Source organism: Cheilinus undulatus, linkage group 21 (genome assembly GCF_018320785.1).
Source record: "Cheilinus undulatus linkage group 21, ASM1832078v1, whole genome shotgun sequence".
Lineage (NCBI taxonomy): Eukaryota > Metazoa > Chordata > Actinopteri > Labriformes > Labridae > Cheilinus > Cheilinus undulatus.
Genome location: NC_054885.1, coordinates 8,714,500 through 8,729,656, shown reverse-complemented (window position 1 = coordinate 8,729,656; position 15,157 = coordinate 8,714,500). Strand labels below are relative to the sequence as shown.

Genomic DNA, 15,157 nt, shown 5'->3' with positions numbered 1-15,157 from the left:
CCTGTTTTAAATTTCTGTAACAAGTGCTGCCCAATGTTCAGGATTTCTTCTCTTTTTTTAAAGATTTGTGGGCTTTTTAGTGCCTTTATTCGTTAGAGGAGGACAGTGGATAGAGTCGGGAATGGGACGAGAGTAGGGAGAGTGCTGCCAAGTGCTGACCCCGCTCCGTCATTTTACATGGCCTACCACTTTGTGGCTGAGTTGCTGTTGTTCCCAATTGCTTCCACTTTGTTATAATACCACTGACAGTTGACTGTGGAATACTTAGGAGCGAGGAAATTTCACACCTGGACTTGTTGCACAGGTGGCATCCTATCACAGTACCACGCTGGAATTCACTGAGCTCCTGAGAGTGACCCATTCTTTCACAAATGTTTGTAGAAACAGTCTGCATGCCTAGGTGCTTGATTTTATTCATCTGTGGCCATGGAAGTGATTGGACCACCTGATTTCAATTATTTGGATGGGTGAGGGAATACTTTTGGCAATATAGTGTATTTTAGCATATTAAAAAATGGAGGGGTTAAACCAGACTGGGCCCATAAATACAGTTAGTAGGCCGGGCCAGGCTTAAAGAGAATCTGCATGGTCTTGGGTGGGGTATTGCTGGATTTTGTGGACCTGGTCTAAGCTGGATGTTTGTATCTTATGACAGGCAGGCAACTACTGCAATTTTCACGCTGCTTCACACTTTTTCTGCTTATAATATTAAGGCACAAACTGTCATGATCATGCTGCTTTTTGCTTCTTTAGCCATTTTTATCTCATCTTCTATATGTTGATGTCCTGCCTTGTTTAGAGGCAGCCTATCCTGAAATTGTAGACATTATTCAAGGGTAATATTTCAGATCTAGAGCTGCTGCTTACACCAGGACTCCTTTTCATTATTTTGATCTAAAATTGCTTTAAATAAAAGAAACTATCAACATACAGAAGTATTAAAACAGACCAGTCACTCCCAAGTGAGGTTTAAGTGCCATGGGACAACTTTTGAAACCAAGCAACAGTAAGCCGGTCTGAAATTGAGTTTGTGAGCGCTACCAGCATAAAAAACAGCATTAGTGGACACCTGTAGGCTCTGAGAGCTTTAACAAGAGATTTGCTAGCGTCTGAAGTTTGTGAGTCTGCTGAGTAAAAGCATCTTTTGCTTCGTTACAGAGTGAAGGTATCTGTTTCCTATTTTAATATGAAATAATCTTTGAGTGAGCCAACATCCTGTTCTGTGTTTCAAAGATGCTCTTCAGTGTTAAAGTATCTTCCTGTTCTACTCGAATATAAAATAATGGGTGTATGTAGGTGTTAAAAGCACAGTCTGTCCTCGTAGGTTGTGTCTGTGTACCGTTTGGCTTCTCAGATCTTCAGATGTTTGTTTCAGTAAACTCGACTCAGACCAAGACATGTTTCCCTTTCTTGGTTTCTGGTCGCTGGTCTGTGGGTGCTACACTCTGATCTCAGGGTGGTTCCTTTCTCTCTTTTTTTTTTGTTCTGGACTCTGTTGAAGCTCTTCTTGAATCCTGATGACCCGCTCCGTCACGTCGGATTCAGGACCGGTGCCCGGTGTGCTGGGTCCGGATGTGGCTGTGGAGGCGGGTTGCCGACGAGAACCTCTTGCCGCACTCTGAGCAGCGCAGCGCCGACGAGGAGCCGCTGGGAGGGGACGACGGAGAGGAGGTGTCGGCCGCAGCGTTCTCAGCGATGTGAGTCTGACGGTGAGCCTTCAGGAGAGACATCCGGCTGAACCTCCGACCGCACTCCTCACACTCCGACCAAACCCGCCGCCTCTTCTTCTGAACGAAGAGAAGAAAAACAACAGCTCAGAACCTAAAATGTGCATATTATACTGAACTGTACTCTACACTACACTCATTCTTTTACATTTCATATAGATCCTTAGTTTTATTTCCTCCTTGAATTTTTTTCAGTTTTTCTAGTCCATAAAGAAAAATGTAATCCCTGTAATCTTTATAATGAACTAATAATGTAAACAGTCAATATAATTTGGCCTTTTTGACCTCTTTAATGTGAAAGTGAAAATAGATTTCTACAAAGTAACACCAATCAGTAAATGTAATGTAAAATAAGTGAATGTACAAATACCCCCCCTTTAAGTTTGTATTTAGTAGATGCTGTTTTGGCTGCAATCACAGCACTGAGTCTGTGTGGATGGGTATTTTACTACTTTCTTCTTTGCAAAACTGCTCAAGCTCTGTCAGGTTGCACAGGGTCAGGGTTAGGGTTAGTCTTTTGGACTGAGGTCTGGGCTTTGACTCGACCACTCCAGAACATTCACCTCATCTTTAAAACATTTCTGTGTAGCTTTCGATGTATGCTTCAGAACATTGTCTTGCTGGCAAATAAATCTCCTCCCAAAGCGTAGTTCTCTTGCAAAATTGAAATAGATTGCCCTCCAGGATTTTCCTACATTTTGCCAGATTCATTTTACCCTCTACCTTTACAAGCCTTCCAAGGCCGGCTGCTGAGAAGCATCCCCACAGCACAATGCTGCCACAACTGTGCTTCACAGTGGGGATGGTGTGTTTATGGTGATGTGCAGTGTTTGGTGTCTTGTCCGATGGCAAAAAGCTCCCTTTTGATCTCATCAGACCAAAGAACTTTCTTTTACTTGACTATGGAGTCTCCCACATACCTTTTCTGGACTCTAGTTGAGATATAATGAGTTTTCTTCAACAGTGTCTTTCTCTTTGCCACTCTACCATAAAGCTTTGACTGATGAAGAACCTGGGCAACAGTTTTTGTATGCAGAGTCTCTGCCATCTTAGCTCCTGAAGCCTGGAACTCCTTCACAGTAGCCATAGGTGTCTTGGTGGCCTCTCTCACTAATCTCCTTCTTGCATGATCACTCAGTTTGTGAGGACGTCCTGATATAAGCAGATTTACACATGCACAATATTCCTTCCATTTCTTGATGATGGATTTAACTGAACTCTGGGGGTGTTCAGTACCTTGAAATTTTTTTTAACCTATCCCCTGGCTTATACTTTTCAATAACCTTTTCTCTGAGTTGCTTCGAGTGTTCTTTTGTCTTCATGGTGTAATGGTAACAAGGAAAACTGATTACCAGAGATTGGACCTTCCAGACACAGTTGTCTTTACACTAAAATCACCTGAGTCTTACAACAGTGTAGGTTCTTAAAGTGGAGCTACAGTGTAAATCCATCGCAGTAGTATAAACAACGCTAAATGGGGATAAATGAGGTCTCAACCTTTGATCCCACAGCCTGTGGGTCCACTGGTCACTTGTTGTCTTTAATTGATGAGTTTTTCAAGCAAACCAGGAGTCTACAAGGTTCTCTTACGAACAACATAACCCTGTTTTCTCGAAATGCTGAAGTATTATCTAATGACAGAGAAAAGCTGTTAAACAGTGGAGTCATTCAGCCTTTAACTGATTGAGGATTACATTACCGCCATTACCGCCTGTTGGCCTGCTGCAGGCTTAGTAATACAAACCCTTTTAGTGCCTATAAGTCGTTAAAACTCAAAAATTTACAGCCCTGGTTTACAATAACGGGGATTTCCTGGGGTATATCATTAATTTTGAGAGTACTGATCTATTCGTTACCTTCCTCCCTTTGTCCTCCTCCTCCTCCTCTTCTTCCTCCTCTTCCTCCTCCTCCTCCTTGGTTGTCAGAGGCGATCGGCAGATGGGAACAGGCGGCTCCTCGCCGTTGGTTGCAAAAGCAGCCAATGTTTCACTGGTGGCAGCAGCCTCCTCGTCGTCATCCTCCAGCAGCTGAGACGGCAGAGTGAGGAGACGATGGAGCATGGAGGCAGAGGAGCGACGGCCTGAAGAGCCTGAGATGAAGGGAAATTAGTCGGATCCTCTAGTGCTTGGAAACTTGAAATGAACATAATATTAGTAAAATAAAAAGATATTTTCTGTGCTAATTCAGGGTCAAAAGTCAGACCAATTTCCTGACTTGAACCGCTGATCTTCTGGTTCCCAACCCAAGTCCTTGCAGACTAAGAGACTGCTGCCACACAGAAATTACAGATCTTTAAATACAGTTTAAATTGTGAAAAAATGTAGCAAACGATACAAAAAGGATGCCACTGATGGGCTCATTCCTATTGGCTCACATGGATTATTTTAGTATTCAGCTTTGACATAGATTAAGCTGATTAGGGGTCGGCTGCAGCTCCAGATGTGCTCCCATGTTTTCCCAGAGTCCAGCAGAGGGCAGTGAAGAGCCAAAAACACCCACAGTGACTGCAGACAGGGTCTGTGTTTACTGAAGGAACAGTGCTGGTTCAGTGTACATTCATACAGTATATACATTATGCACATGGGGCTCCCTCTGTGCATTAAGCTGCAGCAGCAGTCATTAAGGGTGTGGTGGGCAGGAGCTGAACTCAGGAGTTAAAGAGGCCCTGTATTTTCCAGATGACAGCAGGACAGAGGTATATTCATATCTAACTGCCCATTTCCATGTTTGTTCTATTCCTCATGTCAACCCTGATCAATTTCCCTATGATTGTTATTCTCATTTTCATGTTTTATACGTATTTTTGATGTTTGCTTTGAGCTCATTTTTAGCTTCCCCTCGTCTTTTAACAACAGTCTTTAAACTTCTAGGAAGTGAGGAGGTGAGTGAGGTTGCTGTAATCCTTGTCTGACATAGGATTTTAGCTGCTTAACAGTCTTGGGTCTTCTTTGATGGATTTTTCATTTCTGATGCACCAAATGTTTATTTTGGTGAAAGGTCTGGACTGCGGTCAGGTCAGTTCAGGCCCCGGACTCTTCTACTGTGAAGCCATGCTGTTGTGATGGATGCAGTATGTGGTTTAGCATCGTCTTGCTGACATCCAAGGTCTTCCCTGGATGGTAGCATATGTTGCTGTAGACCCTGTCCATACTTTTCAGCATTGATAGAGCCTTTCCAGATCTGTAAGCTGTCCACAGCATAGGCACTAATGTAACCCCATACCATCGGAGATGCAGACTTTTGAACTGTGCGCTGATAACAAGCCGGATGGTCCCTCTTCTCTTTAGGCCACAGGACACAGAGATTTGAGATTTGACAATCATTGCATTCTGTTTTTATTTACAATTTACACAGTGTGCCAACTTTTTTGGAATGGAGGTCGTATAATATTGTTATATATCCCTTTAAATCTGCCTTTTGTATGTTTTATTCTTTTAACATTTTTCCTTTCAAGTCGTTTTGCTTTTGTCTTTTGAAAAGGTGTCCTGATGTTCTAATTGTCTATTTTTTCCCTGCTTTTAACTAGAATACAATGTGATTTTCTCATATAAATATATGACTTAAATGTCTATATTTTTTTGGCCACTCATTTATTATGTTTTTATTGACATATTAATATCCAAGTTAAAAAATATGCATATGATGTATAATAAAGGCTGTAACTGCATTTGTATTTGTCTTGAGGTGTCACGGTTTGGGATGGTTTGGGGCAGTTTGGGACAGTCTGGAATGGTTTGGGACGGTTTGGGATGGTTTGGGACAGTTTGGAATGGTTTGGGACGGTTTGGGTTGTCTGGATGTAGAAAAAGCAGTTACACATGTCAGTATTTTCACATGGGGCAGTAATGCTTGTAACCATTTGATGCCTACTTTTAACAGACTTCTTATCCCTGGTTGATGTTCAGTAAATCATTATTAGTGGATTTAACAGAATAACTGCCGTCCAGGTGAGAACCTCTGTTCCTGCTTTAACGTGAGTCTAGTGTTTCTACAGTTTCACTGCAGTCTGTAATGAACTACTATGACTGAGTTACCTGAGGGGCTGCTGGGAGGTCCAGGTGAGGGTCCACGGGTGGTGTTGGACCCTCTATTGGACCCACTGTTCTTGGGACCCTCCTCCTCATCAGGGGAAAACACCTCCATGTCCTCCAGAGGAGTCCAGCGGGGGTCCTGCTGGGGGGAGGAGGGGGAGGGCTCGAGGGTCACAGAAGAGGAGGAGAGGGGGTGTTGCACCTCATTCTCGCTGTGACCTCCTCCTTCACCTCCTTCACTGCACCACTTCTGACCAAAGACTTTGTCCAGGATGGGAACCCAGTCCTGAGAGACCGAGAGGACAGGTGGACGCTCCGAGTCTAAGGGGACAGAAGGAGAAAAGAAGAGGTGAGGAAAGAAGGTGAGAGGAAAGAGGAGAGTAGATGGACAGAGGAGAGAGGAGGATGCAGGGAAGAAGAAAAGGGTGGAAGGAAGAGGAAAAAAGAAAAGGCAGCAAAAGGAGGAGAGGGAAGGGAAGAGGAAAGTAAAGGAGAGGGGTAAAGGTAAGAGAAGGTAGATGAGAGAAGGATGAGAGAAAGAAGAGACAGACCGGGAGTATAAGAATGAAATACAGGAGTTTGAGATGAAAAGAAACCAGTAAAAAGAAGGGAGAAAAGGAAATAAACAAGGAGAGGAGAGAAAAATACTTTTTTGAAAATACAAAAAATACATAAATAAGAAAACAAAATAGCTAAATACAAAAATTGACAAAAGAATCATTAAAAATTTACAAAAACTACACATCATGGAAGATACATATGAAAAAATAAACAAAATACAAAAATCCCCCCCCCCCCCAAAAAAAAAACATGTACAAAAAATCCTGTAAAAAATATACAATTTTTAAAATCCAATGAAATATGTACAAAAATCCAGCTAAAATATTTTTAAATCCAATAAAAATATATTTTTAAAAAATCCTCCAAAAAATGTATTTTTAAATTCAATAAAAAAGCAAAAAAATAACTCAAAAATGTATTAAAAAAAACTCTGAACTTCTACAAAAAAGATCACAATGCAAAAATTTGTACAAAAAGTACAAAACATAAAAATAAATTACACGTAACAACATAAAAAATAATAAAGAAAAATTTTTGACAAAAATTGGAAAAAATGTTACTATACGAAAATTAAAGACAAAATTTCAATAAAATTACAAAAAATCCTTTACAAATACAAAAAAACAAACACAACAATATTACACAACTCCTATACAATTTTTAAAAATAAAAAAAAAACAAAAAAATCAGAAATGCCTTTAAAAAAATCTTGTTCAAAAACAAAAAGAGAGAAAAAAAAAATATATATATATATTTATATATAAAAATAACTTTTTCTGTTGTTGTTTACAAATAGGAATATAATTGTTCTACACTTCTTTGGTAATCCAAGCATATGTTAATTGGATGAAGTAGGTAGAGTAGGGGAGAAGGGGAAAGAAAAAAAATTTAAAAAGGGCAAAGCCAGTAAGAAAGGAGATGATGGAGGTGAGAAAAAGAAAGAAGAGAGGGGAAGATGAGAAAGAAAATGGGAGCAGTCAAGGAAGGATATGAAGGAACAGAGGGAAGGGAGGAGAGTAAAAAGTTATCCAGGAGGTTAAGGAGGAGAAGAGAGGGTGAGGAAATAAGAAAATGATGACAAAAGAGGAAGAGAAGAGGAAGAGGTGAAAATGAAATGTACTGCAGTGTGACATCCAGCAGAAGGAGGAGTTAAACATCTTGATTTGACTCACCGTCTCTTCCAGTTGTTTCTTTGGACCCGGTGATATCTACGAGCTCCTCCCGGGCGTCTTCAGACCCGCTGGGTGACACCGAGTCGTTCTCTGAGCCCCTTCGCCTCCCCCCGCCTCCTCTCCCCTTCTCCCCTCCTCCTTTTCCAGAGCTTTTGTTCAGTCGCTCTTCCAGCACCTGCTGCTCGCGCTCCATCTTTGTGATCTCCAGCAGCAGGTCGTCAAACGACGCCTCGACGATCTTCGTCAGCTCGCGCACGGCAAAGTCCAGGACCTGCTCCATAACCGACTTCAGCTGGTCTGCAGGGGGACAAGGAGAGATGAATTTTAGTATCATTATCATTTTCATCTGAGGCTGTCATGTTACCAGAATCTAAATCACAGAAACAAAATAAGAAATCTCAGGCTCCCAACACTGGAAACTTTATTGTTTTAATGATTGGGAATTGCACAGACTTGAACTGTTTGACATTTTTATACATTTATTTTGTTGTTCTTTCCATTTCCATGTTTCCTGAAAGTAAGAGACACCTGATCAGCAGAAGCTCAACATGAACCTAAGAAACTCCACCAGGAACACCAGACTGAGTCATAACACGCATGTGGTCATGGTAACTGCATGTCTGGCAGACATGTAAATAATCCACAGAGTGAGCTGTAATTTAAGGATCCAGGTCAGACGTCAGCCAGCTCTTTTAGCTTCTTATCAGAGCAATCATGTTATTATGAAGCACTGTGCACAAATACCTGTAAATGATCTCTGTTTGTACAAAAGACGGTTATGTTCATTTTTATGACAGCCACTCAAACTGAAAGTGTCAGAGTCAAGAAATATTCTCTACTTTGATCACAGTTGGTGATTTACTGATTTGCTTAATTTAAAGCCTTGCAGCAATCATGAAAACTAGGGCAGAACATTTTTGAGAAAATACACAACTGTGATTATTTTGACTCATATTGCAGATGTATTGAGAATTGTTGTGTTGAAGGGGGTGAGGTTTTTTTAAATTTTTTTTACAAAAATAAGAAAAGTGAGGCTTTTGCAACCTATTCTACAAAAAATAGGCTTTAGTGTTTGCATGGTGTGAGAGTATAACATCTCTCCTGCAAAAAACTGTATAAAACTATTTTTGACACACATTTCAGCTCAAAGAAATGTTGCATCTTCTGCAATTTGAACATATCACGATTTGATCTTGATTAACTGTCCAGCCTTGTGATAAACATTATCCCAATTGGCAATCTATTCAAGATACAAGATTTTGGTCTGATTTTGTTCCTGAGCATCAAGGTTATTATAGTGAACTAAAACTAACTAAATAATTAAACTAAAATTAAAAAATCATTTTAGTTAACTGAAACTTTATCAAACTAAGCTTTACCGAAAAAAAACAAAAACTAACTGAAACTATATAGTGCGCTTACAAAACTAACTGGAGTAAAATAAAAATTGCCTGAATTGATTGGTTAAGACTTCAATCAGTAGCAGTTTTATGTCTGGAGTTGTATTCAAACATCATTTTTAAACAAATAAAATTAAAAGTAAAGAGTATCCTGTTTTAATATGTTTTTAAAAATGTATGACGGTCCCTCAGCCCTGACATGTATCCAAAAAAACTAAAAGTAACACTAAAACCAATAAAAACGAAACTGAAATGAAGCATTTTTGCAAAATAAAAACTAAACTAAATTTAAAAAACAGCAGTAAAAACTAACTAAAACTAAACTGAAACTGAAAAAAGAAAATGAAAACAAAATGAAAATAAAAACTATTGAAAAATCCAATGCTATTATAACCCTGCTCAGCATCCACCTGCAAACATTCTTCAATTTCATAATGTTAAATAAATCTGCGAGTGATGAGGCAAAAAAAATAAAAATAAAAAAATAGACGCCAAATACAGACCAAGTTATGCAGCTGCAATTAAAATTTCAATCATCACTTATGAGAATTGTCTCACTGATTTCTTGCACACTCAAAATTGCACAAAAAACACAGGCAATGTTTCAGTAGCAAAACAATTCTGGCAAAAATCAAATCACGATTAATTGAACTTTTTACCTCGATTATGATTATGACTGATTATTCCACCCTAAACCTCTGACTCTGTTTATTCTGTAAATATCTGTATAAGTTTAAAACAAACAACTGAAAGGAACAGGCACAGATTAACAATTTATGTTTGTCTATTGAAACATTGAAATAAAAAAATAACATCAGCTAAAATGAAAATGATTTTCGTAAAACATTAAAGTTTTCCAAGAAAAAGGGAAAAATTTGAAATAATTGGCAGGTTTTCGTTGGTTAGAGGCTCTAAATGTTGGTTTTGATTATTTCTCAATTAATTTCCCAGCTCTTCTTTCTTTACATATTTCTGCAATAATTGACAACAAGAAATCACCAAGTATTAGGTGGCTATGATTCCTATTTTATTGTCCTTTAAGCAACATCATTTGATTTTAATAAGCTTTATATCAAAACACCCCAACCACAGTTGACTGGTACTTAAAAATAAAACAGCCAAAATCCAAAACTAAACACCTCATTTTAAGCAGTCTAATTCTAAAGGGTATCCCAACTGGACAATAATGATGTGACTGGTACATACTGTTTGTGATATTTACAAATTCAAGCCAGATTTTCTGCTCATTTTGCCCATCATTTTTTATACTTCTATTGTTATTTAAAGCATCTGTTCCATGTTGTGTATGTTGAGCATAGGGGGCCTATAGCTGACTTCCATTGTGCAACTCTGGGTTGTATAATGACATTAAAAGGTGAACTTTGGCTTTCACAGGCACTCTGTTGCTTCTAATTGTTGTTAGTTAGTGGAATCTGTTCATACTGAGCTTGTGTTTTTATAACAGCTGTGATTATATGTTAGGCGTGAGTGTTTGGTGAATCACAGGGATCACAGATTGTTGTGTCTACAGTGAAGACATAACAGCTCCACAGCGATTAATGTGTCTTGTGTTGTGTCTTTGCTTCTCTTCTGCGTTTGGTTAATATAAGTGTTAGTCCTTTTAAAACCAAACGATTGAACACTTGCACACCGGGACTTCTAACTGCACCTTGGCATCTTGCTACCCTGCATTCCTCTTATGAGGGCCAGAGCGCTGACCTCAGTGAGGACCCCATTCACAATGAAGGAATTAATTTCCTTTTCATTCCAGCAAAGAAATTGTTTGGAGGCCTTGACATGCCCCAAAACTCACCAAATTTCACAGATAAATCAATCCTGATGAAAATATGCACATTCTAGTGCTTTTGTGCATGTCTATTCAAAAACAAGCTCACAGGGGCCCTAAATGTCTGTTTGTTTCAGGGCCACTAAACATAGTTTAAAGGGGACATATTATGCAAAAATCACTTTTTCAGGCTTTTCCTGCAAAAATATGTGACCCTGGTCCATCCACAATCCCCCTAAGAATCAGACCCCCCCCACCCCACCCCCACACACACACCTTTAAGAAAATGTGTGCTGAAACAAGCCGTTCTCAGATTTTCCCCAATGATGTCATGTGGGGAGTTAACCCCGCCCCCAGGTTTGGTTGGCCCTCCCTGCTTGGAAGAAAGTTTCACCCTCCTCCTCTCAGCTCTGAGAGGAGGATAAGAAGAGCCGCATCCATTAAGCCATACCCAGTTCCTGAGAGGGGCGGAGTCAGACATCTCATTAACATTTAAAGCCACAGACACAGAAACAGCTCGTTCTGAGCAGGGCTGTAACAGGGTTAGAGTTTTTAAGGCATGCAAAAATCCAATACTGGAGTGTTTTTTTTAGCAACAAACTTCACAGGCATGTCTTGGGGACCTCTGAGACCAATATAAACTTCTCTTAAAGGGCTAACACCTTTAAGCTACATGCATGAAAATTGGTACACATATGTGTGATATTGAGACAAACAAAAAACTCATATGCTGTCTTTTAAAGATATACACAGGAAGTAAGATCATAAAGGGCGAAGGCCAATCTGCCCCAATGTTTAAATTATGATTTTTCCCTCCTAAATCACTTAAAACAATCAGCCCCAGCACACTATTCAATCTAGGCGTATGATTTTTGGTCTGCATATGGATCGTCATGAGACCTACAAAAAAGCCTCTTGGACCCATGCCAAAATCCCTACAGGAAATCCACCAGCTTCCCCTTCAAAATAAGGTCTTCATTATGGTGCTTAATGACTATAACCAGTAATTTCTTTTTGATAGATTATTCTGTGTTCTTCAAAATTTCCTGGCAAGACAAGAGTAACACACTGAACACGACTGCATGCAAACGTCTCATCAAAGCGCCCCCTACTGGCAACAGGAAATGACACAAATTGGCCATTTGTTCCTCCTAAGCTCAGATTTTAAACTGAACTCCTCACATCTATCAACAAAAAGACATGTTTCATTGAAGGACACGTCACTGCTGATGGTGAGCATTTCACCAATTTCACAGGAAGTTGGTGCAACCCTCATTGGAAACATCTGATCTTGTAAAAAATGAGTTTACCATGGCCAGTCTGCTGCCACCCAGGCATTTTTAAGCTGTTTGAACTGCACGCAATGTTACATAATGATGCCAGCGAGTAAAATGTGATGATGCAAAAACCAGAGGCATTAGATTTCAGCTGCAGAGAGGATAAAGGCTATAGCTGTTTCACTTCTTTGTTCAGTTTGATTAATATAGAACCATGCTGCTAAGTGCCTTTTAAAGGGTAACGGATGAAATCAACAGTACCTCATGTTCTCAGGGTTTCTGAGGGTGACCAAAATGTCCTTCTAAGTCTGGGTTTCAAGGTCTCAGCCTTTTTTGTTCTCCTCATAAAAAGGTCTAAAATATCTTTGTTGGGTTGGATTTATGAAGAGGAGCTGAATCTTTGTGGTTAAGTTGTCCTAACTCTTTTGGTGATGTTCATTCATCTCTAAGTAGCGTACATTCAGATCTGTGTTCAGTGAGAGAACAGACCTCTGTGTGTGTTTTTATCAGCTCTCTGATCGGAGCCATTAATCACATTTAAGAGTGGAGCTGATCTGAGCACAGATCAGAGGACAGGCCTGGAGTTCCCCTTTAACCAGCGGCCTCATTATGAGCTTAATGAGCGTTAATGGAACAAAATAGAGATAAGGCTGCAGCGGTGTCATGTGGTTCATTTAATTACACAGCTCATCTACAGTTTTAATTTTAAAACCTCCAGTAATAAGCCTGTAATCAGACTGTGAGTTTACGAGTTGGTGAGGAAACATCTGGATCAATTAATGTTCTTGGAAAGTCTTCAAACACAGCAGCTTTTAGTAGCAGCCAGAACTTTAAACCAACATGTTAAAGGTACAATTTCAACACTTATATAGATGACATTAGAAATATCCTGACTAAACAAATCATGAAGTAATGACTTTCAAAGAAACAAAGTCAAACTCCTTCTAGGTTTGTTGTTCTCAGCTCTGCATTCACACTAACATGGCAGCGATTCCTTCAGATTGCCTTTTTTTTCTTTGCTCAGAGGCTATTTTTCAGCAGTTTTGCAGGCGCTGTGCCGTGTCGGTGTGGTGAAGAGGGAGCTGAGCTGAAAGGCAAAACTCTAGATTTACCGGTCTATCTATGTCCCAACCCTCACCTTTGGCTGTGAACTCTAGGTAATGACTAAAAGAATGAGATCTTGGGTCAGTTGAAATGAGATTCCTTAAGAGGGTGGCTGGGCACAGCCTTAGGGATAAGGTGAGGAGCTAGGACATCTGGAAGGCTCTTGAAGTAGAGCCGTTGCTCCTTCACGTCAAAATGAGCCAGTTGAGGTGGTTTGGGCATCTGAGCAGGATGCCTCCTGGGTGACTTCCTGTGGAGGTCTTCCGGGCACATCCAACTGGGTTAAGACCCCAAGGCAGACCCAGAACTCGCTGGAGGGATTATGTATCCCATCTGGTCTGGGAGTGCCTTGGAATCCCTTAGGAAGGACTGGATAATATTGCAGGGGAGGGGAATGACTGGGTTGAACTTCTCCACCGCGACCCCACCCCGGATAGGCAGAAGAAGAAGACGAATGGCTTTTTTCCCTTTTTATATTTTTGAAATGAACCACCCCATCTCCAACTGTAAGCCTTGCCACCATCAGGGGAAAGAGGGACAGCCTGTCCACTGAGGGATGAGGTTTTCCACAAGTATAGAACTCAAGGAGAACCCACAGACATCCCAGACTAGGAATGCACGGATACCAAGTAGAAGTGCAAGTACTTTCATTTGGGTTCTCAACAATACCACATATGGCTTGGCGGCAAAACCTAAATACCATATCTCAGGGTATTTTAAAACAGCCACAGTAAAGCTTAAATTACTGTCATGTAAAAATAGCATCAAAAAGGCACCGTCTGTGACTTTTTGATGCTTTAAAAGTGATGAAACTCCAACATTTTAGTTCTTCTTTCATTATGAGCATATCAGAGAGACAAGACAAAATGCAGTAATAGGCATTGTTCTGATAAAACAACCACTTTACTACAGCTACATCAGAGCTAATCGCTACTCTGGCTGCAGCCATTTCAATTTCTGCCACTTCAAACAAAATCGTTCCTCTTCCCACAAATTGTTGCATCTGTAGACCCATTATTGCCTCAATTAACCCTTATTCACCTCTTTTTACATCCATTTTTGTCAATTATAACCACATTAACTAATTGTTCTGCCCTCTTTTGCCAGTTCAGGATGATTTTTACTTTTTAAATCCCATTTCACTACATTTTCCACCCATTTATGATCCCTTTAACCCCATTTCCACCACTTTTTATTTGATTTCACCATTTTTTCCTAGCAAAATCTGCCACGTCTAAGCCAATAATACCACTTTTCATGCCCATTTTTGCCACTTGAACCTATTTTTGCAACTTTCAACTAATTTCCCCCACCTTCAACTCATTTTTATTATGTTTAAGAAAATGGATTTACATTTTAAAGATGAATATATAATATGGTACAAATGATTTAAAAAAAATTTAGTTGCTTTGATAAGAGTATTATCACGAAATTTGTCAGTTATCTTCTGACAAATGCGTTTTACCTCTGGGAACGGATGTGGGGTTTTCCACTCCTTTTTTTCCATTTTTCTTTTGTTCCAGTGAAGCAAGTCATTAATGTTCAACGACTTCCTGGCAGAATTTCCTCTAATGTGAGGTGTTTACGTCTGCAACATGGAGAATGCCATTTTTTAATCCCCAGAGAAGCACAGTTCATCTGATGAGTCAGCAGTAGACACCATGGCTTTACTCACCAGCTAAAGGCCAGATATGAACTCATTTTAATGGGAATTTCTGAAAACTGAAGTGAATTTGGTTTGCTAAAATTGCGCACTTCTGATTGGTTGAATGCAAACCTGCAGGTGCTGTAGAAAGAAGCAACTGCTTCCAGTTTTTCCTCATGAAAATACGACTCTGCAGCCTTGCAGTGGTCAGCATTTGCACCATCACTTTTTCATTTTAGAAAAACTTGATATTATCATGAAATGACAAACATTCATTCAATCATGCCTGTAATTGTGGCTATTAAATATATCCTTGGCTTTTTTGAAGGAACGGTTAAAAACCACAACGCCCACTGTTCTGTTTAATCGTGATAAGGAGAGTCGTAAAACAAAACCGAACACAAAGAACAGTTAAAGACACAAAAGGACAATAACTCAACAGAAGTTAAAAAGA

At 39.8% G+C, this 15,157-nt stretch overlaps 1 protein-coding gene across 1 annotated transcript in view; it reads right to left on the bottom strand.

Moving 5' to 3' along the window:
• Nucleotides 1–1,541: 1,541 nt before the first annotated feature.
• The window catches only part of si:dkeyp-113d7.10 (zinc finger protein 316), a 32,844-nt gene continuing 19,228 nt past the window's right edge, over nucleotides 1,542–15,157 (bottom strand). Inside the window, exons 2-6 of the mRNA XM_041817488.1 lie at nucleotides 7,492–7,788; nucleotides 5,762–6,079; nucleotides 3,657–3,816; nucleotides 3,512–3,515; nucleotides 1,542–1,787 (exon numbers count right to left, since the gene is read on the bottom strand). Coding sequence (XP_041673422.1) covers nucleotides 1,542–1,787; nucleotides 3,512–3,515; nucleotides 3,657–3,816; nucleotides 5,762–6,079; nucleotides 7,492–7,788 — 1,025 coding nt within the window. The remainder of the gene's footprint in view (nucleotides 1,788–3,511; nucleotides 3,516–3,656; nucleotides 3,817–5,761; nucleotides 6,080–7,491; nucleotides 7,789–15,157) is intronic.